Source organism: Drosophila melanogaster, chromosome 3L (assembly GCF_000001215.4).
Source record: "Drosophila melanogaster chromosome 3L".
In the NCBI taxonomy this organism is placed as follows: Eukaryota; Metazoa; Arthropoda; class Insecta; order Diptera; family Drosophilidae; genus Drosophila; species Drosophila melanogaster.
The window spans coordinates 21,971,388-21,995,866 of NT_037436.4; the positions used below are offsets into that span (position 1 = coordinate 21,971,388).

At 45.3% G+C, this 24,479-nt stretch overlaps 2 protein-coding genes across 4 annotated transcripts; both read left to right on the forward strand.

Moving 5' to 3' along the window:
- The first annotated feature begins 614 nt into the window (after positions 1-614).
- On the forward strand, positions 615-13,219 carry P5CS (Delta[1]-pyrroline-5-carboxylate synthase). 2 transcript variants are annotated; one of them, NM_001259948.2, is made up of 12 exons: positions 615-855; positions 4,908-5,072; positions 5,197-5,337; positions 5,399-5,506; positions 5,581-5,748; positions 5,806-5,994; positions 6,048-6,243; positions 6,746-6,987; positions 8,917-9,174; positions 9,245-9,470; positions 9,530-9,808; positions 10,747-13,219. In NM_001259948.2, the coding sequence occupies exons 1-12, from the start codon at positions 760-762 to the stop codon at positions 11,007-11,009; spliced, it is 2,331 nt and encodes a 776-aa protein (NP_001246877.1). In that variant the 5' UTR covers positions 615-759; the 3' UTR covers positions 11,010-13,219. The 2 variants fall into 2 exon arrangements, with proteins under 2 accessions (NP_001246877.1, NP_649375.1); NM_141118.5 differs by having other exon boundaries at positions 10,747-11,401.
- Positions 13,220-13,822: 603 nt separating this feature from the next.
- Act79B (Actin 79B) lies at positions 13,823-15,803 on the forward strand. Of its 2 annotated transcripts, NM_079486.4 has the most exons (3): positions 13,823-13,861; positions 13,938-14,888; positions 15,251-15,803. In NM_079486.4, the coding sequence occupies exons 2-3, from the start codon at positions 13,964-13,966 to the stop codon at positions 15,454-15,456; spliced, it is 1,131 nt and encodes a 376-aa protein (NP_524210.1). In that variant the 5' UTR covers positions 13,823-13,861; positions 13,938-13,963; the 3' UTR covers positions 15,457-15,803. The 2 variants fall into 2 exon arrangements, with proteins under 2 accessions (NP_524210.1, NP_001262200.1); NM_001275271.1 differs by having other exon boundaries at positions 13,823-14,888.
- The last annotated feature ends 8,676 nt before the right edge of the window (positions 15,804-24,479 follow it).

Below are 24,479 nucleotides of genomic sequence, written 5' to 3' on the forward strand. Positions count from 1 at the left end.
CATTCCGGACATTCTGAGCTAGAAGAGCCTGCATTTCACAGGTAATCTGACAGTCGTTTCCCTTATTACTGGTGCTGACGCTATTGAAAATAATTAAATAAAGGCTGCAGGATGGTTGCACAATGTGCACTGATTATGCGCCTGTTGAAATTCTGCGACTGTCAAGGGGCTTTTCATCGATGTAAACAAGTTGAGATATTCAACAGTTAATTAATATTTTAAATGGCCAGTTTTTTATAAGTATTTTTCAGTGCTAGAGTGGCAGTGATATTTGATGGGCAATTTACTGTGAAGAACACGAAGTTTCGTTTCTCTTGACGTGGAGGACCAAAGATGATTGGCTGCATCAAGGGGTTTTCGTGTGGCACCTTGCATCGTCACTACCAAAACGCACTGCTCCATTGACCTGACAAACAGCCAGTCACCAGATAAGCCCACTTTCCGCCGCCTGCTGCACTTGATAAGACCCGTACTCTCCCCGGTTCAATGTTTGTCCCAGTCCAAGCTACCGGAGAGTGATAGCTGCTTGACTGATAACACTTTGAGAGAGTCCACCGTACACCAAATTTTAATCGCAATCGCAATGAACACTTACAATTACACATGCTCGCCCCACATTATCTCGACCAGCGACCAAGGCGGTCAGTCCGTTGGTTCGCCGCAGTAGAAATCGTCGGGCTTAACGGTTCGGTTCCGTGCGCGTTCCGTGATTTGTAATAGCTCCTTAAAAACACATCCCCTCTAACTCGATTCCCAAAAATGCTGCAAAACAGTTTCAAACTGGCCCAGAGCCTTCGAAACGGCTTCTACAGAAACGCCTGGCGAGCGTTCAGCTCCCACGGACCCCGGCAGCCAGTGAGTGATGTTTATATAAGCACAGTGCGATGACAGTGATTTTACGACCTAATGCTACGTCTGGTGGCGATGGAAAAGTTCTTGAATGCAAAGTCCGTCTCGGTTTTGTGCTAGTCGGAATGGACCTTTGGATGATGATCAATCCTTATCAGTTCTTTGTGTTTAGGTGGGGAGAATCATTTGTGCAGTGGCGAAACTGGTTGGAAAATTGTTCAGAGTGGGAGTCTGTGTCCTTAGCCACAAAGGAAAATTGTCCATTATCAAAATTGATGATTATAAAATAGAAAGAATTATTAACCTGATGAAAACGAACATTCAGAAAAATGTATATTTGAAGTGCCCTCTAAGGTCCACCCTATTAAGCAGACTTACATATGCACACACAGAGAAACATATTTTATTAGCTATTAAAAATTGACAGTATATTGACCGATAAGCGTCGATTAATGTACATTTCAGCGAAGAAATTTATGACAGCCCGAGTCATGACGACTGAACGTGAAGCCATTGTCTGGGAGATTCAGGCTCCCCAGATACACCGAACACATGCCTTTAGTAATAATGAGCAACAAGCGGCCCTTCTCAGTCTAGTGCTTTGTTTTGATTGCATAAGCTTTTCAACAGCTTCTGCTGATTGGGGGACACCCTATGCCTGCCTGCTGAAAATTTTCCCTGCCACTTATGTCTTATCAGAGCCACATCGAAGAGGCAAAACACTGTTGTGCGATTTAACTTTAAGTTCTTTATGGCCGACCGACAACAGCTTGAAAGGGTTTTGGAGTAACCCTAAACCAGGTCATAAACTGGGGCAAATGGACCGTCAAAAGCGGGGAGTCAGGCTAATTGAATGACCATCGGGCGAAGGACTCCCACTCATCGGAGCTGTAAATCATTTACAGTTTCGGTCTGATTTCCACTGACATGAAAACCAGGCGATTGTCGAGTGGTGGGGAGTGGGAAAAGTGCCCGACAAGCTGATAAAATGTTGTCACAGCTTGACAGCTGGTGGACCGCCAGGACTATTGGGTCAGCAAATGCAAAAACGTGTTCAAATAAATTCTAAAAGTGTAAATATTGTATTTTCACACAACAGGAGGGGGAAAAGGGAAATGAAAGGCAGGGCTTCGCAATAAACTTAAAACCCCTTTAAATATGCAACAACACTGGTGACGCTTGCCCTCAGGCAAGGACTGCGAGTGTGTCCTGCCCCCGGGCTCCCCCTTCCCGTCACCGCCGCATTTGCATATGTCCAACATCAGGCCCAGCCTTTGACACTCAAAACGATTTGCCTAGGTCAGGGTCGTGGAGCACCCTTTACCCGCCACCCCAGGCCACCCAGGCATCCCTTCCAAGCCACACCATTCCCATGCGGCGCCACCTCCCCGTTGACTCACTTCATTTTGACACGTGTTGGCAGTTATGGCGCCTTTGGTCCTGGTCTCGACTCTCTTTCAAGCTGTGCGTGTGTGAGGCACATCATAAAAAGTCTATCGAAACAAGCAAACTATATGCATCCGACAATAAGATACCCTGCGCACGATTCATGTGAGCAATGTAAAGCTAAGAAGAACACTTCGTCTTATGCCCAAGAAATAATGCATATATTTCAAAAAGGTTTCCAATTGCATTATAGTTTATGCAGCTGGGTGATGTTTCTGTTATTTGAAAATATAGGAAACAAAATGTTTTTATAGTCTAGGCTTCTGGTGGTCATACCCATATACACAACATTTAGTGGGCATAAGAATCGCTTTGAAGCAGTTTCTCAAAATCCAGTTAGAAATAACGTGCACATTAAGTTAAATAAATGAGTATACTTTCTCAATGCATTTGTCAATGTACCAACTCCAAGACCTCCAGACCTTTATTACCCATTAGTTAGCTGTATAAGTGGAACTTCCAACTTTCAGGGCTGTGATGGCCAATAAACTACAATTACTATTTACATTGCAAGGCATTTAATGCTAATATCATAACTAAATGAGGAAGAGGGCTAATACCGTTTACCTTAACTCAGTACTGGGTTACCTCAACTTCTACAAAGTTTATATTTTGTGTTAAACTTACTCCGCGCATTTTATTTCCCAAAATCCACAAATTCGTTGGGTAATGGTTAATAAATATACATAGTTCATTGTACTTGTCATTGGTCAGTTATAATAACAAAACTATTTTCGGGACTCACACTTCCCGTTAAACTCTAGCTTAAACTTGAGTATAAGTTCTCTTGCCTCTAATACTCCCATCTACTGCTGTACGAGTACCAGGTATAAGTCAAACAAAAAATGTCGTGTAAACATGAAGCACTGGGAAACACGCGTGTAGCCCATCAGAAATGGCAGCCAGCGAAGGGGCGACATCGTGTCAGGGGATCCACTAACATCATTCCCGAACATCTGTCGAGGGCTGCCAGAAATCGTCAAAGTTGGGCCGGACTGTAGATAAGTGTGAAGCCCGCGAGGAGCCAGAACTCATGTATGTGGCAGCACCAGCATTAATTGCTCAGTAATTACACGGACTGTCATCGCATTTGACAGGCCTCAGACACGGGACGGAAGGGGCAGAAGATGTGGCAGTCGATTCCGGTCACTATCTGCACTTCGATTAGAAAAAAATCGAAATGGGAGCCGAGGTCCGAGGCGACTCCTGACCTTCGACTAATTGCATTCGATATCACGCATACGCCATGAGAGCCGGGAAAACAAAATTGGTTCCACCGGCGGTTTTCAGCCAGACGCAGTCGTAAAAATTATTGGTCGCTTTGCTTTTGGATTTCTTTGCGATAGTGCTAAAAACTTGTTTTGTGATAAGGCACGGGCGAACAATTAAACCAAGTTAACAAACAGAGCATTCTTGATTGTCGACGGGTGCTTTTATTGAGCTGCACTTGATACTTGCCATCAGAATTGTCTGACGAACATAACGAAATCAAAATATTTACGCCTCAATTTGACTTGATTTTTCTGAAATAATCGACACGACAAACGCGACGAGTTCTACGTACAAAAAGCCCCGATTGGATGTTATTGCGCGTGAAAGGCAATCGAAGCCCCCGCCCAAACAAACCGATGGTACTGGGGCCAAAAAGAAAAAAAAAGCTAATAAAAATACTTTTGATTGATGGACAAGCGAGGTGGGATGATGAACTGCATCTGTTGGGGTAGGAAAAACAAATTTGCTGTTTACTCTCTTGTTTTCTGAGCAGTTATCTCCTCAACGCGCTAATCTTATCCTCCTTCGGTACTCTATTGAAAGGATATTTTGATATTGTTTATAAAGTCGTCTTTTTCTTAATTGCTTTTGAAAAATACATTGATGAATTGAATGAAGTAAAAAAATCATCCGCAAATATTTGTTAATAATTTTTCAATTGAAAAGTTCCCTGAAAGAGTATATAACCTTTAGGGCTTAAATTAAACAAATATTATCGAGATTTCTCTATTAAGATTTCTCGTCGATAATTTTATAATAAATAATCGTTTTTCTTATGCCTCAGTTCAGGACTCTGGAGAAAACTTTTTAAAGTTTATTTTCCACAAATCAATATGGGTTTTCATTTCGGTATTTAATCTTCAGAATACTGAATACCCAGAAGGCAGGTAAAAATTTTTGAATTTAAGGTTAAAGCCGTTATCATCAGAGGACGTCGTGTTTAAGATCGGATTATGTGGTAATGATCCAATGTTGCAATTGTGCAATTCAATTATGCACTGCGTGTCGGGCTAACTGACTTTTGGAAAACACGCCGCTGGCTTAAAAACCAATTAACACACAACGATTATTAGGAATTCGAAAAGAGCCACGCCAGGGCCAGGGAAAGGGAATTCGGGATTGCAGTTTTAAGTTTAGCTGATTACGCACTGATTAGGTGCATTCGACGGGGAATATTTAATTAATTGGATTGCAATTTATGCCTCGATTTGTTGTTTTTATGGCTTACTCTTCTGCTGTCGCAATTTATGACCTCCCTTAGCTCTATGGCTTTGCCGATTGAGGCGATAAGACACCGAAATGGCCCCGAATAAGTTGCTTTATGTTTCGACCTGTTTCAGCTGGTTTCGCCGGAGCGGCGCTTGGAAAAGGCGCATCCAACCTTCACGGAAAGGAGTCAGTTGAAGTACGCCCGGAGGCTGGTGGTCAAGTTGGGCAGTGCAGTCATTACTCGAGAGGACAACCATGGACTAGCCCTCGGCCGTCTGGCCTCTATTGTGGAGCAGGTAGGCATTAAATATTTTTTCTATCTATATTTTCAGCAGGAAAAGTAACAACTGGCACAAAGTCATATTCTAAGATATTATTACATGCGTATCTTCTTCAATTCTTCACCCAAAACCTCGATAGGTTGCCGAGTGCCATTTGGAAGGACGTGAAGTGATGATGGTCACCAGCGGAGCGGTGGCCTTTGGAAAGCAGAAGCTCGCCCAGGAGCTGCTCATGTCGCTGTCCATGCGCGAGACACTAAACCCAAAAGATAGCAAAGAGGTATCTGCTGGAATTAGCCAAGTTTGAGCATAAACTCAAATGTTTTGCTATCCCAAATTAGTTTGACGGCGCTACGCTGGAACCGCGAGCAGCGGCTGCGGTGGGTCAGTCGGGTCTGATGTCCCTCTACGACGCGATGTTTGCCCAGTACGGCGTCAAGATAGCCCAGGTAAGCCCAGGAGAACATCCATCAGCTAATTAGAACACACAGATTTAAGCGAGATGATGACTGTTCGGGTGTAGGTGCTCGTGACCAAGCCGGACTTTTACAACGAGGAAACACGCAACAATCTCTTCTGCACGCTCTCCGAATTAATTAGCCTGAATATTGTGCCAATCATAAATACTAACGACGCCGTCTCCCCGCCAATGTTCATACGTGACGACGAGCCAGCCGGCGGAGCCCGGAGGGTGAGTTTAATTCTGGAGTGCGGGGATGCCGTCGTGTGACCAGGTCTTTTGTTCTAGGGTATTCCCATTAAGGACAACGACAGCTTGTCTGCCATGCTGGCCGCCGAGGTGCAGGCGGATCTGCTAATCCTCATGTCGGACGTCGATGGCATCTACAATAAGCCGCCGTGGGAGGACGGGGCCAAGCTGATGCACACATACACCAGCGACGACAGCAACAGCATCGAGTTTGGCAAAAAGTCAAAGGTAATCCAGCCTCGTCCTCTGTGTTCATAACCCATTTATCTGAACACCCACAGGTGGGTACTGGCGGCATGGACTCCAAGGTGAAGGCAGCCACCTGGGCCCTGGACCGGGGCGTCAGCGTGGTCATCTGCAACGGAATGCAGGAGAAGGCCATCAAAACCATAATTGGCGGCCGGAAGGTGGGCACCTTCTTCACGGAGGCCACCGAGAGCGCCAATGCAGTGCCAGTCGAGGTGATGGCCGAGAACGGTGAGTGGACCGCAGGGCAAATGGCTTATAGGATGACAGGATAATGACGGAGAATGATGTGGCCAGACAATGAAAAGAGGTTTAGTAAGGGCTTTCAGCTCTCAAGTAGGGCGCATAATTAGCGGTTTTGGAAACGAGCTTCCAAGCACATCGATGGCCAATCAACCGGAGCGGGGTCCTAAGCCGGGGTCCAGCTAGTACAGATAGTAACATTTAGTGACGCCCAACTTGCAAGATGGTAACGGAGAATGACAAGGCAACTGGTCGTTAGAAGGCCAGCAGGAGGATGCGGCAAGGGGTGGCAAAAGTAGAAAGTGGGTCAGCTAGAACTGGGTCTGCTGAAGAATCCTAGGTGGTGGTGCGGTTCTGTTGCTATTTCGAGTGGGCGAAAATAATTTAATTGTTATTAAGGCTAACTGCAGCAGCTGGGCGAAAGTGCCTGTTAATTAGGCGGATGCAACTTGTTGTCCCAGACTTACCCTCTGTATTCCCCTTTTTTCAGCGCGAACCGGGAGTCGCCAGATGCAGGCCCTCACGCCCGCTCAGAGGGCCAGTGCTGTCAACACCCTGGCCGATCTGTTGGTGAGCCGCGAGAAGTTTATCCTGGACGCCAATGCCAAGGACCTGGCCGAGGCGCAGAAGAGCGGACTGGCCAAGCCGTTGCTGTCGCGGCTCTCGCTCAACCCGGCCAAGCTAAAGAACCTCTCCGTTGGCCTGAAGCAAATCGCCGAGGACAGTCACAAGGTAGGAGAACTTAATTATTGGCCACTTTCCAGAGTAGTGGCCAAGGGACCTGCCCTGGACCAGGGCCTGGACATGGACCTGAGTTCGAGCAAATTGCATTTGTTGCAGTGTCGAAAAGTCAGCGCCAAATTGAGTTAGCTCCGGGCTGGGATTTGTCTGCCTGCATGATGGCAAAATGGCAAACTGGCAAAATGGCCATTTCATGAGCTGCAACAAAGGCGGACTTGGAGAGCCATATGCAGTTTCCAAACCTTAACAGCATTATGAAATCTTCGAGCAATTTTACACTTCAACAAAAATTGACACCCCAGTCAGAAGGGATGCTCGACTTGCTGGTGACCTAACCAATCCACCCGGGAAGTAGCCACTGAAGCAGCCTTAAATGCCCGGAAGTTTTCGGGATGGGGCTGGAGCTAAGCAAGTGGAAGATAAAGGACACTTTCTTGTATGCGCACTCGTTTGGTGTCTTGCCAGTGACATTAGCCCGCATCCTGGTCCTGTTTCTGGTCCTGGCCCTGGCCCTCACCCTGCCCTTGTCCCATTTTAGAGCAGACTAAGTTGATCGAATATCGCTTGGGAGGTATGGGGGTTGGAGGTCCGGGGGCTTGAGTTTGGTCCTCCCAAGCCAACCGTTTTATTGGATGTGATTGTGCGGAAACGCAGAAAGTTTTCCTTCATGTTTTTCTCTAGAAAAAAACTTTTTCGTTGGGTTCAGGGGCGGGTCGTGGAGCTGGGACATGAGTTTATTGTAAAAATGGCAAGCGAAATTGTGACACAAAATGGCGGCAGCGTGAAAAATCATAAAAAGGCGAGCGCGCACACACTCATAAAGAAGCGGGCTGGGAATACTGAAAAACCATAACGCACTCAATAAATGTCGCTCGGGTGGCGAAAAGTGTTGTTTGTTTTTTGTCCCTCTTTTTGTCCTTTTTATCCTGCGACAAACAAATGCCACGAACATGGTTTGGCCTCTGGCCCACAGAAGCCTTCGTAAGTTGGATAGGTGAGTGTCCTGGCAGTGCTTCGGTTTTCAATTACCCGGGCTACTTACGCATCGCACGAAAAGTTTTAATACACAATTAATGCTGAATAATTCAATAGTGTTAGGCCGGGGCACTTTGGAGATACACTGAGCTTGCTTAACGAAATTGCTTTTCACTCTTTTTTCCATTTGCAGTGCGGACTTCTCATAAAGCTATGTATTCCCAACATATTTCAGTTCCCCATAACCTCATCCAACTTTTCCTTGGATACTTGTACATAAGCTCGGCTCCACTACTTGCTCTGACTTATCCAATTGTCCTTTGCAAATATAATTTAAAGTTTGACGTCCTGCAATGCCGGAGTCAATAATAATGGCCATATAACCAAATTTACCCAGCGCCCGACTCGAGTTTAATGGCTAAGCAAGAGCAGGAGGACCACTCCATCCCCATTCACATCCATTCCATCCATACTATGTAAACAAGGCCAGCCAACTGCTGTCAGCAGACGTCCAGCCCAGACCAACCCGCAATCTCTTTATGTTATCTGCAGCCAATTTTCTAGAGATTCTTCACGACGCAGGAGGAGGAGGAGGAGGAAGGGCCCTCTCAAGGGGCAGGTCAGCAGAAGTGCGGGGGCGTTGGACAGCAGGCCATTAAAAATAAATAAAGATTACGACGCGCTGAGCGACTTGATTTATGTAACGCCTCAAAATGGACGCCGGGGAATCGAGATGCGGTGGAAGGAGAAGCCTTCCGATTCTCCTTGCGAATGAAACTGTCGCATAAATATCGAGTTATTTTTATGTCCCGGTCCCACATGGCGTATGCATTATGCGATTTATGCTGACTTGTGAATTGACTTTCCCTGCCCATGCTCCACCCCAATAATAATATACAATATATCCCTCATTCCGTATCTCATCCGGACTTTCTTTTCTTGCAGAATGTTGGTCGTGTCCTGAGACGCACCCGCCTTGCGGATCAGCTGGAGCTCAAGCAGGTCACTGTGCCCATAGGCGTCCTACTGGTCATCTTCGAATCCCGCCCAGACTCGCTGCCTCAAGTGGCCGCCTTGGCAATGGCCTCGGCCAACGGACTGCTCCTCAAGGGGGGCAAGGAGGCGGCACACAGCAACAAGGCCCTTATGGAGCTGGTCAAGGAGGCGCTGGCCACCGTGGGAGCGGAGCACGCCGTGTCACTGGTGAGTTCGATTGGGACACATGATGATGAACGTGACTTATATTTCAATTAATTTTGCTTCTCCATTAAAGGTTTCCACGCGCGAGGAGATCAGCGATCTGCTGTCCATGGAGAACCACATCGACCTGATCATTCCGCGCGGCTCCTCCGACCTGGTGCGCAGCATCCAGCAGCAGTCGCTGCACATCCCCGTGCTGGGCCACGCCGAAGGCGTCTGCCACGTCTATATCGACAGGGATGCGGATCTGGAGAAGGCCCTGCGCATTGCACGCGACGCCAAGTGCGATTATCCGGCTGGTAGGCTACCACCCACTCAATTAACCCATAAAGCCGGTTGCAGCTGTCCTTCGTTTCAGCTTGCAACGCCATGGAGACCCTGCTGATCCACGAGGACCTGATGAGTGGCGCAATCTTCGGCGATGTCTGCAACATGCTGAAACGTGAGGGCGTCAAAATCTATGCCGGACCCCGGCTGAACCAGCAGCTGACATTTGGCCCGCCGGCGGCCAAGAGCCTGAAGCACGAGTACGGCGCCCTCGAGTGCTGCATCGAGGTTGTGCCCAGCCTGGACGAGGCCATTAATCACATCCATACGTACGGCAGCAGCCACACGGATGTCATTGTTACGGAAAATGGTAACGAAATGTTCGAAAATTGAAAATTAATTTCGATTGCCGGCAATCGAAGCTGAAAAGTGGTCTCCACCATTGGGAGCCCCCTTGTTGTACCCATTCCACTCCGATTAGATTGGGGCTTTGTGGGGTAATGAGAATTGCATACGGCTGTCGAAATGGTCATCATAATGGCTATTGCTGCAGTTGGCTTGAAATTGGTGACTGCGCGTTAGTAGGTAGAATGTCCGATTTTACGTGTGACATAGGCTGGGCTTCCAACAACTAAAATTGCATCTAAAAATGTGTATGTAAAAAATGAGACACCTCTTATGTGTTAGTAGAGGAAATAGCGTGCTAACTGCTTATGAAATTCCTTAGCACGTAGTTCTGGTACCCAAGAATACTTGCGGTAATGTATCCGCTTATAAGAACATCTTTTAAATTTTCACTCTTTCTCATCACAACATTATGTAATAGTTTGAAGGTCCGTAATGCACAGAAGTGTCAAATTAATATTTAATTTTGTTTTCAAGAATTCCAGTGCTATTATTTTAAATGGTAGTATTTACTTGAGCGTACATTTTCGTCCGGGGGAAGGCATGACCACTTCATACTGCCACCAGTAATTCAATTTGGCCCTCAATGCCATGCAACCAGGTACTTCTTCAGCGGTTCAGCCATTCCGACTTGAAACCAAAACCAAAGCCGAATCCTAATTCAAGTCGGGCAAGTTTAGCGTGCAAACTTTTGCATGCATGCATTCTCAGCCATTTTCCCCATTCCCCGCAGCTCACCACAACAAATTTAAATCATTTGGGAAATTAATTTTATTCAACACTTTTCCCCGCCGCACTGCCACTCTGCCACACTTCCATACTTCCAAGTGCCGTAGTGCCACAATTTGTGCAGTTTCTAAATTTCCACACACACTCTCCCCCGCTTTCCATTTCCATTCGCAGATGCGGCGGCCAGGCAGTTCCTGGGCAGCGTGGACAGCGCCTGTGTGTTCCACAACGCCAGCTCCCGGTTTGCGGACGGTTTCCGGTTTGGCCTTGGTGCCGAGGTGGGCATCTCCACTGCCCGGATCCACGCCCGCGGGCCTGTGGGAGTGGAGGGGCTGCTGACCACCAAGTGGATCCTCGAGGGGCAGGACCATGCCGCCGCCGACTTCGCCGAGGGAGGTGGCCGCACGTGGCTGCACGAAACCCTGCCGCTGGACTAAATAACCTTAAACTGAACTATTCTTAGATGTAGCATACCGAATCGCGTTCCAAAGTAGAGTGCACTTTCGTCATCTTTTAGAGGAGTGCATTTTGAGCGAAGGGTAATTACGTGGGGATAAGTGGATCCGGATCCGAATCCCAATGTGGATGAGGGCGAGGACAAGGATGTGCAGCTCCGATGACAGCTGCCGTCGTGGCCACATGGGATATATTAATTTGAGTGAAAAATATTTGCAGAGACAACTTGTGTAATTAATAAAGTAAGGGAGAGAAAGTGGGCGAAGGTTGTTCAAACTGTCAGCCCTTGTCTTGGGCCCTCAAAGTTTGCAGCGAAAGTTCCGCGCTGCAGATGGGGGATACAAGAAAATAAAATTAACTGGAAGAAAGCTGGAGAAATTGCGCTTTAAGTTTCAATCTCTCGAAAATATGATGTACTTTATAAACGGGTATTCCTATTACAAATCATAAATTAGCCATGGAACGTGCAATCCAGCTAAGCATAGTTCTGCCCCGCGGCTACTCGGAGGCGCCTCCAGCTTGGAATGCAACCGCGTGGCAAGTATTTTAATTTTTCTGTGCACTGGAGCAAGTTTCTTAGGCCAGCTCAACACCCCTCGCTCCCTCTCTCCGCCCAGAAACTTTTCGCATTGCGTGCTGGCCGGAGGAGGCGTGGAGGTGCCGCAGGTGGAGCTGTGGACGGGCAGGGCTTTGCCATTTGGTTCTGCCACCAAAGGTGGCTCCTTCGTCCTGTCAACGCGCTAACTTTTTCGCCGAATTTTCCTCTTGAAACTTCAAGCTAAATTGATGTTGGGGTCAGACAGCAAGGGTGCAAGGGAAAATTGAGCAGTACCAAAAGCGCAGAATGGAGGTAAATCTGTCTATATTTACTTGAAGAAATCTATGTGTAATCTATTAATATACAACCGAAAAATAACCAAAATATGATTTCCAAAAGGGCACTCTTATTTGTTGATCGAAACAAGACCTTCTAAGAACTAATTAAGACTTACTTAGCACTGATTACAAATACTATCTGCCCACTTAATTGATCCGATCCCATGCCACATTTAGCTGTGAACTGAAAAAGTTGCAATATATCGAAGTATTCAGAGCTCCTCCACCCCTGGATGCGGTTATCTACTGAGTCGGAGGAACCACAAGTCCCTGCTGGCGGGCATTATTTTTACCTCTTTCAACTACTCGACGCGCGTACGACCAATGATACGTGGTTGGTGTCCGTACCTGATCCGCAAGGTGGTCACGTAATGCTCCGCAGTTGGCGAGCACTTGGCAAAGTTAACGGGCCAAAGTTGGAGCTCAGAAGTTTGCTCCTTTGGGGAATGCACTCGCTGCAGTAAAAGCAGAGTGCATGCACCTCCTCGGATGGGGCACACTTAATTAGAATATCGGGCATTAATCTTATGGCTAATGCCACGATGAGATCGAGCGATATCGGTGGACAGGCGCAAAATTGCTGTTGGCCGCATGCACCGCTGCGCCAAACCCCCCAACCACTTTCCTTTGGGCTCACAGGGCTATGTGCCGTGCATAGCCGTACAAAATTATTTGATTCTATTTTTTCAATTTGATTTCAATGAAATCCACACGACAGCGTCAACATTTATAAGATGTATAAACGCAAGTGCTTTGGCTGCATTTTTGAGTGTGACAACATTCGGGCCACACCATCTATGGACTGAGTGGGGGCCCAGAAGAGCATTGGCACCAATTTCTCTTACTCGAGCAGGGAAAAGCTGCCTACAAGACCAAGATAAAGAACTTGGGGGAAAGGCTGGCCACTACATTGCATTGTTCACGGGTTGTTCTTGTTGCTGCGCCGCCGTTTTGCGGGGGTTTATTTATATAAAAACTTAAAAATATATCTACAGATGCCTATACAAGTCCTGGCGCATATTTCGATATGTTCTCTCCTCTGTTCTTTGTCGAAGTCATAGCAAAGTTGGCAGCCAGACATAATTTAGCGAAAACGAAATGAAACTAAGTGATAAATGGTATTTGGGAATGGAGCAAATTGAATACTCTGAACGAACGCAAAATCCCGATAATGCTCTGACTAATACGACTTAGGGCCTGATGGAAATAAATTATTCTATCAAAAAACGGAGAGCCTATTGTCAGAGCTTAAATCGAAGCTCGTTAGATAAATCCATTTGTTAGCTTTGGCTTAACACATTCTGTCATTTGATGCTTAAATTAAAAGTAATTGGAATACCCAATTTTGCTATTTGTCAAAAAAATATATCTATTGTGTATATTTGGGACTATTGCCATTCTAAAACAATATATAAAATAAATATAAATATTTATATTATGTATGTATATTTATGACTATTGCCATTCTAAAACAATATATAAATATCAAAACTATCTAGCCTAAGCCCAGCGTTCCAATAAATTATTTATTTTCCCAAATTTCACAAGCTTATAAGTGTGTGCGGATTAAAATTCTAACAATATAACAAGACTTACAACTTACAAAACAACTTATTTTATATTGAAATCTAGTACCAATTTAGTTGCTCTAAGTTGTGGCTTAACTAGGGTTCTTTAATTCGTAATCCAACTTGTTGCCGTAGGCGTAATACCCGAAATCAGAACACTTTTGTGAAATCGAAATGATGTGCATCCGACCACCCTCCCCGGAAACGCCTGATCCCCAGCCAGCGTTGCATATCGCGGAATTCATCAACATGTTACTAGATGAACAATTGTTCGAGATGACAGGGACATGGGCGTGGGGCCGGCGGGGCGGGACAGAACTTATTTAAATGCAGCTGCCGGAGCGCATAACGAATCACTCTGATCGCTGTCGCTGTTGGATTTACACGTCGTGAGTGTAGTCTTGTCCGCCCATCCGAAATCCGTAACCCGCATAAGGGATAACCGATCTGTCTGTATCCTTGTAGTGCCGCCCGCACCAAACTAACCAAACATGTGTGACGAAGAAGCATCAGCCCTGGTCGTAGACAACGGCTCCGGCATGTGCAAGGCCGGATTCGCCGGAGACGACGCGCCCCGCGCCGTATTCCCCTCGATCGTAGGCCGTCCCCGTCACCAGGGCGTGATGGTGGGTATGGGTCAGAAGGACTGCTACGTGGGCGACGAGGCGCAGAGCAAGCGCGGTATCCTGTCGCTGAAGTACCCCATCGAACACGGCATTATCACCAACTGGGATGACATGGAGAAGGTCTGGCACCACACCTTCTACAACGAGCTGCGTGTGGCCCCCGAGGAGCACCCCGTTCTGCTGACCGAGGCTCCCTTGAACCCCAAGGCCAACCGCGAGAAGATGACCCAGATCATGTTCGAGACGTTCAACTCCCCGGCCATGTACGTGGCCATCCAGGCCGTGCTCTCCCTGTACGCCTCCGGCCGTACCACCGGTATCGTCCTGGACTCCGGTGACGGTGTCTCCCACACCGTGCCCATCTATGAGGGCTATGCCCTGCCCCACGCCATCCTTCGTCTAGATCTGGCCGGTCGCGATCTAACCGACTACCTGATGAAGATCCTCACCGAGCGCGGCTACAGCTTCACCACCACCGCCGAGCGCGAGATTGTGCGCGACATCAAGGAGAAGCTGTGCTACGTCGCCCTGGACTTCGAGCAGGAGATGGCCACTGCCGCCGCCTCCACCTCCCTGGAGAAGTCTTACGAGCTGCCCGATGGCCAGGTAATCACCATCGGCAACGAGCGCTTCCGCACCCCGGAGGCCCTCTTCCAGCCATCGTTCCTGGGCATGGAGTCCTGCGGCATCCACGAGACCGTCTACCAGTCCATCATGAAGTGCGACGTGGACATCCGCAAGGATCTGTATGCCAACAATGTGCTGTCTGGCGGCACTACCATGTATCCAGGTGCGTAGTCTTAATTAATTAGGACCATAAAGTTCAGAGGAAATTCTTCCGAGGGAATGGGATCAAAACTATGCGGGATACTTAAAAAAAAAAACAAGTGTTACTTTATACATTCATTTGGCAGAGAGGAAATCTTTAAATAATAAAGCCTAAATATTTAGCTGAGCTTTGTAATAACAGTTAAAAAAAATCTTATGGAAAGTAGTATTACAAAAAAAAAAAAAAGAATTCACCTAATGGGTTATATCCTTTCCCTATATCTCATATTCATGCATGCTATTATTAAAATGTCATGTAATGAGTACACCAAAGCTCCTCGGTTCTGTAGCACCACTAATGGATTCTATTTCTGTCCTCTTCAGGTATCGCTGACCGTATGCAAAAGGAAATCACCGCACTTGCCCCGTCCACCATCAAGATCAAGATCATCGCCCCGCCAGAGCGCAAGTACTCCGTCTGGATCGGTGGCTCCATCCTGGCTTCGTTGTCCACCTTCCAGCAGATGTGGATCTCCAAGCAGGAGTATGACGAGTCCGGTCCCGGCATCGTCCACCGCAAGTGCTTCTAAGCATCCAAGCCACCCAAACCAGATCAACATCTCCTCGAGCGCGGCCCTGGTGTTTGTCTCCAGCGTAAGACATCCGACCAGGCGCCGGCGCCAAGGGTGAGGACGCAGTTCAGTGAAAAGTATCTTTAAATTACATTTAGTTGATGAAGAAGTTTTAACATAGATAGAGAAAACAAGAGAAAGAGACGAGAAAAGACCGGAAACGAGCGGCAACGCCTTCTTTTTTTATTATTATTGCTATTTTTATTTGATTTGACTCGGAATTTGTACTGCTTGACTCGCTTGCCAGCGCGTAAAGTGGCCAAAACAATCGGTTGTACGTACAATAAAAACCAATAACCCATGTGAATCGAACCCAAGTCGAACGTCACAGGAGCAGCAGGAATGCGTGGTGGGGAAACTTTTTTAATTAGGCCTCGACGAATGTCAATCAGGCACTTGCCGGCCAACTTTTATTCTCTAACAGCTGCCATGGCAATCCCCCAGTACGGGTATCTGTATCTGTATCTGTATCTGTATCTGTATCTGTGCATCTATCCCCCCGCATGCTCTTCTGTCACATTTTCACAAACCCAGATGGATTTTCCACACGAAGAGAGGTTGCGAGGAATGACTTCTGGAGGACTGAAGTCGGAAATACAAGGAGCAGCGACAGTCTTAACTGGAGCCCAACTGCTCACAGAACTTTTCGCCAACATAAATGTTTGTGCTCAACTTTTGGCTGCAAACTTTTGAGGTTTCGCCAAACTATGCATAAACCAGGTGCCGAAAACTGTTGCTTAATTAGTTAGGGCCAAGCTTGCTGGAGTCGCCAAAGAAAAGAGTCTAACTGGGTTTATTGGTCTAATGTCTGCTGCTAAGTCGTCAGTAACACGGAAACTCTTCTAATGACTAGGGAGCACGTGCATTCTTGATGTTTTTGGGCACCCAAAATCTTGCCCCAAAACCTTGCCAATTATGATTTTAGAGATGCAGTCCTGGGGATTCTGGCACGTGTAGATATCAATTGAACTTTTGTTCCATGGTCCTTGCACCAACGCCACTGCTCAGCGGTCCATGGGTCATTGGATCCAAGTGCGGTTCATTATCCGCCGTCCAGCCAGGGAGAGCGGAAACAGAGAAATTAGTGCGGCACGTTGGCGTACAACTAAATGTTTGGCGGACTGGCTGGTCCGAAATGATAGTAAAGGCCTGGCTGGAAATCGCTACTCAATCAATCAGTGGTCGCAGCAGGTCAACAAATTTGGCCATAAAGCCCTAAAACTGAGGGGTTAATAGCTAATGGGTCGATTTGGCCCACACTCAGAGAAGTCACTAGAATGCACATTTATGATTCCTGGCTAAATTTTTATATATTTCTGTGGTTAAGTTAACTTATGTGAGAAAGAACAATTCTTTAACCAATATCACAGTTAACATTAATAATAACATTTTTGCAGATAATTTTAGTAAAAGTGGAAATAGAGTGGAGCTAAAATTTTTTCTTCTTTTAGTGCAGAATACCAGGCGGCCGAAAAGTGGGCCAAAATCCGTTCTCTGGTTTCGTATTGTTATGCTTGCAGCACTTGTCTGTACATCAAATTGAATTTAATTACAGCCCGGCCAGGGTTTTCGTGCTCCCCCGGAGTCATCCACATTCTCGGAGTAATGCTGCGTCGATTGTTTGTTTGTATGTCGGTTTCAGTTTGCGGAAATGGTTTTGCATTTTGCATTTGCTGCCATTGCAACTGCAACTGCAACACCGAGCTGCAAGTTCTGTGCAAGTTCTGTTTATTTTATGCTAATTTAATACACTCGCCCTATCAGCCGGCCCATTGATACCATTATAATTTGGTGTTAATTCCGAAGGCAAATACTTCAATGTATTTGCCATTTTCATTATGCAGATTTGCCCAGGCGCAAAACAAACAAGCTGGAATTAAAGCCCAAAGTTAACGAGTTATCTCTCGTCTGCCGAGAGCTGTGGGCGTGAGTTGTATGGGAAAAGGGTTGGAGGCCCACAAAAACTTGGACTTGATGGTCGATGGTTTTGACAAGCTAACAAATTGTTTTCCCTGGCTGGAGGTGCACCACATGCGGACAGGAAATTAATAAATAAAAGGGCTGCACCATGATACCAGACCCCTCCATCTTCATCAACCTAGGCGTTTTCCTCACATCCTGCTTGCCACCTAATAGCCCTCCCCCGCATCCTTTGAGCTTAACTGACCGCCGCAGACCTCCTCTTAATTGAGGCGACTCTATCAACATCTTGGCCATCACTATCAATTTCCGTCGGCTGCTGTAAATTTAAATTTATACGCCTGCCACTGACACGCTCCCAAAAATGGAAAAACTTTAGCACACGCACATGCGACTCCATCCCACTCGTTTGTCTTAGTTGATAGTAATTCAAACTTGGATCCAATTAATGCCCAGCAGGTGCAGGTCGGGTTTCCGTTCCCTCAAGTAGGGGAATTAATGGAGAGCGGTCGCCAAACTGTCAAATTTGAGCGATCCAGCTTTAAAGGTCGTCATATAAAAATCGCTATTCTTAGCGAATGGATTTAAGACCAAAATACCTTGAATCATTTGTTTAGCAAATATTTCTTTAATTAATTGCAGGTCAATTTTAAATTTCCTAAAAACTCCACACAGTGGTGAACGTAAAGGCGCTGATGGACTCTTTGGTACTGCAAACTGTAGTTCTCCAAGAAATCCCCATACTTACCATTGAAATCATAATCAGTTGCGTTCCCCAAAAAAATATTGTTCCGCCATCTCCACCACTCACGCATAATGACGAATGCGCACATCACTGACTACATCCTGCGAATGTGTCCCTACAGGATTCTGAACCCTTTATCCCTTCTGCCTGGGCAGGTTTCGGGCTTAAGTCCCATGAATGAAACGATTATCGCATCTTTGTCAGCAGCAGCATCAGCTGGAGCAACAGGAACAGGCATCTGACCGCCGACATGCGACAGCACAAACAATCTCTAAAGGACGAACCCGTGTTCTTTTACCTTTTACTTTTGCTAGGACAGAGATGGAAGGTATGAAAGTACCTAGGGGGTACATGTTATGATTGAATTCATTTTACAATGCCTTCGGATTTTTTTGATACGTAAATCATGTTTTGGTGGTTGAGCTACATATAAACATTATCTAGGTACGCAATATCTACAGACATGTTTCATTGCTAAAAACCGTTAACAGATAAATCAAAACCGTTTGATTGAAAAACCTTTACTGATTAATTATTTAAAAATGAAATTCACTTAGATAATCGTAATTTAATTCTGATTTTTTATTTTTAATCAACTTGCGTTGAATTATCCATATACCGTATGGCCTTCTCATCACAGTGGAAAACTACCGCCTCCCTCACTTTGATGTTTCATAAGGGTTTCATAAACATTTCTGGCGAACCTGGGATTCCTAATATTAGAGTCCACTTACCGCTGCCTGGCAACGTGAAATCCTTCTCTCCTCTTGACAACATTCCCGCACCTCGTAGCTTGAGTGGCTGTGCGTCCTTCTAATTCAATTAATAGTTGCTCGCAATTAAGTGCAGTGATTATTGAAAAAGAGGAAAAGGCATTAAAATAAAAGGCACGCCGGTGGAGATGGTGGCAGGGATCTACTCCACCCACCTCCGCAGTGATGCGAAGAATGCCAACCGAGATTAAACCGAACCACAGATGGGCGGGGCGAAGAAGGGGCCGGGAAAATGGCAAAAAGAAACGCAGTATCGAGTATGTGAGAGCGGTCGGGTTTTTAATGCCCATCAGCCCGCATAAGCTTAATACTCGTGACGATTGGAAGGATTCCATCGAAGCTCAAGCGATGATGCGATGAGTGAAACTCAAGTGCTCGAGCATACATAATTACCAGAGCCTGCCTAATGGGGCAAGCTGAATTATACATGGAATGTGAACTGACTGCAGCAGTTGTTCCATCAGCCAGCAATCCGGCTTTAATTACCATAAGTTAGCATTTTTAGCTGTGCTGCGACGGAAATTCAAATACGCTAAATCGTAAAAAGGAAGTGCTCCCCATAAGTCAGTGTGGCTCCGGGTTTCCGGCTGTCAACAGCTGCTCGACTTGAGCAGAAACAATTTGCATAAGGGAGTAGGCGTCTCCAGCTTACCGGGTCCTTAGAGGTTAGCCTCCTCCGCACGGCATTTTTCCAATAAGACTGCTCCCATATGCAGGTGAGTCGAATGGACTGCTCTGTCGAGGGTATTTCATGCTGAGCAGCTGCTATTTATGGGATTGTTATTCAGTGGGGAGGGCAGACAACTTTCGGCATAAAAAATGTCTCGATAGAAAGTCAATAAACAAGAAAGTTAGGAAACTTTTGCGGCAGAGTTCTTTAAAATGTTTGCGATTTGTTATTTTTCTCAAAACTCTTGTATCAAATCTCCAAATTGTGGGTAAAACTGGCACTTTTATTTGTATGTTGTCATATCAATTTATTCGCCGGAATTTCGGGGACAAGAAGACCAGAAGCAGAAGCAGTGTTGACCTTAATTTTTGTGAGTATCGTGCCAAAATGACCCTGAATACTGCTTAGTTCGTCGGCCTGCATGCGCAGGCGGCAAACTATTTTCATTTGCCAGTCGAACAAAGCCACAAACGGGTTGGCAGAAGGGCTAGGCCACTGCCAACGCCAATAAAAAGTTTCGGGCTTAAACCGCAGAAAAGTTGAAAAGTTCGCTCTTGATTCTATGAATATTGACCGAATCAAATTCAATCGAATTGAAAAGGGTACCGCACACAGGGATCGCAACAATTGCCGGGCAAAAACTATTTAAAAGCGAAATTCGGTTTTGGCCAAGTTGAAACAATTGCACTTTTGCCTCTGTTATGGCGCCATTTAATTGCAGCGAAAACGCTTTCCGAGTTTTTCGCACCATGAGATCCCTGCGAAGCCTTCGATTCAGCTCCTAATTGCGGTGGTCAGTAGCGGGGGCGGGATGCAGGGTTAGAAGTTCGGCACGGAGGCTGGAAAATCCAAGCAGACCAAGGGGAAAATGAAGCCGAAAGCACGAAAATCTTTTGTTAATGTTTTCCTTTGTGCTGTTTTTTTTTATAATTCGACTGTAATCTAATATATTTGCATTAGGTCGTCCCTAAATAGAAATGCCCGTTTCTTCTCGGCCGCCTTGGTTTTAATAATAATAACAATATGGCTGAATTTAAAATTCAATATTTTCATATTACACGAGCTTCGGATATTGAAATTCCAGACGCGGTCTCGGTTTGTTTGCAGTCCCATTGTTGTTGCTACTGCCCCGGGCTTTCTTTTAATATTGCACACAATATGCACAAGGTGGAGAAGCCGAAAGAGGTGGTGCGGGGGCGGTGCGGCTGCAAAATAAAGAAAAGTGAGCAAGGAAAGTGAAAAGGTCGAGCGGAATATGGCAACTGTTTCACTGGCTTTTGCAGTTATTGTGCGAGTTTAGCTAAACGAGTTGGTTATGCCGGCGAGTTGTGGCCGTAATTTATGTGCCTCGATGGGCGAGCGAATTGTGGGTTGGTGGGTTGGTTAAAAGAAGGCCAAATGGACAGGAGATGGGATCGCAGTTTAGTCGAAAGCGGACTTCAGCCAGGATATTACAATGGTCAAGCTAAGCTGATGGAAAATCATAAAGAATATTTCATTATTTCCCAAGAACTGCTGAAGATAATCACAAAAATTGATTATATCTCCAGCTTGACTTATTTTTGATTAAACATGCCGCACTGTGCGAAACCACTTGATACATTTTTGGGCAAGTGATCAAATTAAGTCATTCAACTACAAATAACTAATTAAAAAATATTCGATGAATGCAATAAAGCATGCCTACCACTCGAATGTAAATAGCTCCGCATTGATGGCCATCGAAAATGCCATTGATAAATAAATATAGCCGTGCGGTGCGCTCGATGACATCAAAAATTGAAAATTGTATTATCCCAGCTACAAAAAAGGAAGCAGCACAACAACTGCCATTTGGGGGCAAAACAGAGTTTCAATATTAAAAACGTGCAAAACATGGCAATAACAAAAATCGCTTGACACTTTGTTATTGACGCAGAATATCATGGCAATGAAATGGGCCACCACAATAAAATTTTTGAAAAAATTTAAAAGCCATGGCATTTGAATTTAGTTTGGATCGCTTTTCTTGCGAGTTTGGTTGCGGTGCTGATTGGTCGCGGCTTACGGCTCGCTTAAAAGTTGTTATTAATAGCCAGCTAAAAATAAAATTGTAAATCAAGTTGTAAGCTGCAAAATTAATTGCGTTACATGTGCATTAATAAACGCTTCGATTCGCCCGGTAAGCGAATTAATGACGGCTGAAAATATATGTGTTTTTGACAGAGTCAACAAAAGGACTCGACTCGACGTTTGAGTTAGCTTTGGGTCCGAGCGAAGTTCGAGCTTCGAAGGTTTAAACATGTTCAATTGTTTGTGATGTGGGACCAAATGACCGTAAATAATTAAGATTTAATGGATTTGATCTGCAATGGAGCGCAGCTGAAAAATTATTACCTCTGATGTTGTTTCGAAATCGTTCCAACCGAGTTGATGCTGTGCAGGCTTTCTCAACTGAAAAAGCTTCGCCGCATTAGCACGTCATATCCATAAATGCATCTGGTGCTGACCAGCCAGCATCTCATTACCATCATCATCATCGTAGTCGAGTTCATATCAACTTTTTCCCAACTGAGCTGTTTGGATCTGGGCAACACATCTTTCTCATTCGCATTCTGTACGCCCCACTCACAAAAATCACGTGCAACGAACCCCAGGCCAAACAGTTGTTGTTTTGTTGCCATCATGCAAAATGCAAATGACACGCCATTACCTCAAAACAACAACAGGAACAACTGTTAAAGCAGCTGCAGTCGGGGAGAATATAGTGGGTGAAAAGGGTTGAAGATGCTGTTTCCACGAATACTTTTTGTAAAGCCCTAATGGCTTTTAATTGTTAAACCAAATTGGGAAAAATTCTGCAGGCAGCGACAGGGGACCGGCATGCGTGGCGTATGCGCAATATACAGCATACGCCTCGTTGGACAAAGAGCAATAACCCTTAAAGTATCGGCGCTTTTAGAATTGAAAACAATCACAAGTGGACCATTTAAAAAACGCATATCCCAACACTTATTGCATCCGCAATAAATATTCAAGACTTTGACAGAACTCATTAAAAAATACGGTTATAATTTAATTATTTTTTTTTTTTAAATATATACCCATCGAAAGTACCGTTTCATTGGGCGTTCATCAACTTAAATATTTTGTGTGTTGACTTCAAATGCTTAAATTTGGTACTGCCGCACTGCTTTACCGACCGCCACTTTCTCTTTCCCGGCTCTATTTCTCTTACTTGGTTCTCTTGCTTTCGAAAGCACACAGAAGTTTTCCTGTCTGCCTTTTCCGACTGCCTCTAGGCACAAATCACAAACAAAATCGCGACGTTGAGTAGGTCAAGACACTAACTCAATTTGTTTTCTGAGCAGAAGGCTATCGCCTTGCTGCACTCGAGGAGGAATCAGTTGACCGAGGTCAACCAGAACTTATTGCGCGATGATTTTGAACCAAGAGTGGGATTCGTAGTGTTTTGAAATTAAAAACAATTTAAACTTTTAATTAAAGAAAAATATGTGAAGTATACATATCATACATACATAAAAATAATAAACATTGTACATGCTAAATGAATTTTAAAAATTTGATTGCTGCCAAATTGAATTTGTTTGTGTGCTGCTGGGTAAATTCAGAAACATGGAGAGGAATACTTTTATTTTTGATTTTATCGTCAGTCAGGCAAATGACTTTAACCTAATGTAACCATTTATTTTGGCTTGAATAAATAAAGACAACATAAATAAGCATTTTGGAGTCGACGCTGAATGAAATTGTTCATCACTGTACATTTGCCTTTTCTACTTCAATCAGTGCCGAATAGCTTGAACTATTTTATTTCGCTTACTTGGTTTTTTTTTGCAGAGCGTAATTACCAATTAAACTTACATCTACGATTTGCTGTGCACATTACCATCATTAGTGTGTTATGTGTTAATTCAAATCAATCTTAATTGCCCTGTTTTCCCGCTTGATTTTCAGTACTAATTGCACACGTTTTTGTCTCCGTCTGATGTTTTTAAAGAAACAAACAGACTCAGATGAATGGATGGATGGCTATCCGACTGCCTTGAACGCTCCACTGACTGACACCCAGTCGCTCTTCCAGAAGGCGGTGACCAGAGGAAGGAAGACTAACAGAAAGAAAAGCATTGTGTGCGGAGGGAAAAGTATCTGTTATTATGATTGTTTAGTGCTGTCGCCGGAAATTTCATTCAAGTGGATGGAGAAAGAAAACAACAGCAGACGTTGTAACGACTGCAGGCGTCAAAACTGCAGTTTGTTGGGTGTGCAGGGAGGGGGGACAAGGGACTCCAAGGAAAAAACTCACAACCAAAGCACACTAAATAATACTTTGTGCGCAGTTGGAGCAACAAAAACGGTTGAGAAAAGCCAAAATTTAAGAGCCGAAGGAGGAAAGTGTACATATCCCATTTGATGCAATTATCCTGATTCTTCCGGCCGGGGTGGGCAAATACTTATCCTTGGGCAGGACGCTTTCAAAGCAAACACCAAGTAAACTTGTCGCAACTGATGATATAGTGTAAGTACCACCGACTACATCTGCAACTTGCAGCTGCAACTGCAAGTATTTATTGCTGCGATGCCCAGATGCTGATGCAGGCCATGAAAAGTTGTTTTGCATATTTCATGGTATTCTCGGAAGGAAGGCAGCCTGGGTGCGATTGCCAGAAATTTCACCATTAACTCACACGACCTGAGGGCACTGGAAAACTCCTGCCGCCGCTCGAGATGGGGAACCCTTCCCCCCGCTCTGTTGGGCACAACTCAGCTCATTTCGTCATTGTCTTGCCTCGTACTTTGTTCCCCGTAACAGTTTAATCATTCGAATTACATGTGTGAGCACGAGGAGCGGGCGGGGATCAAAAGAGGCGCA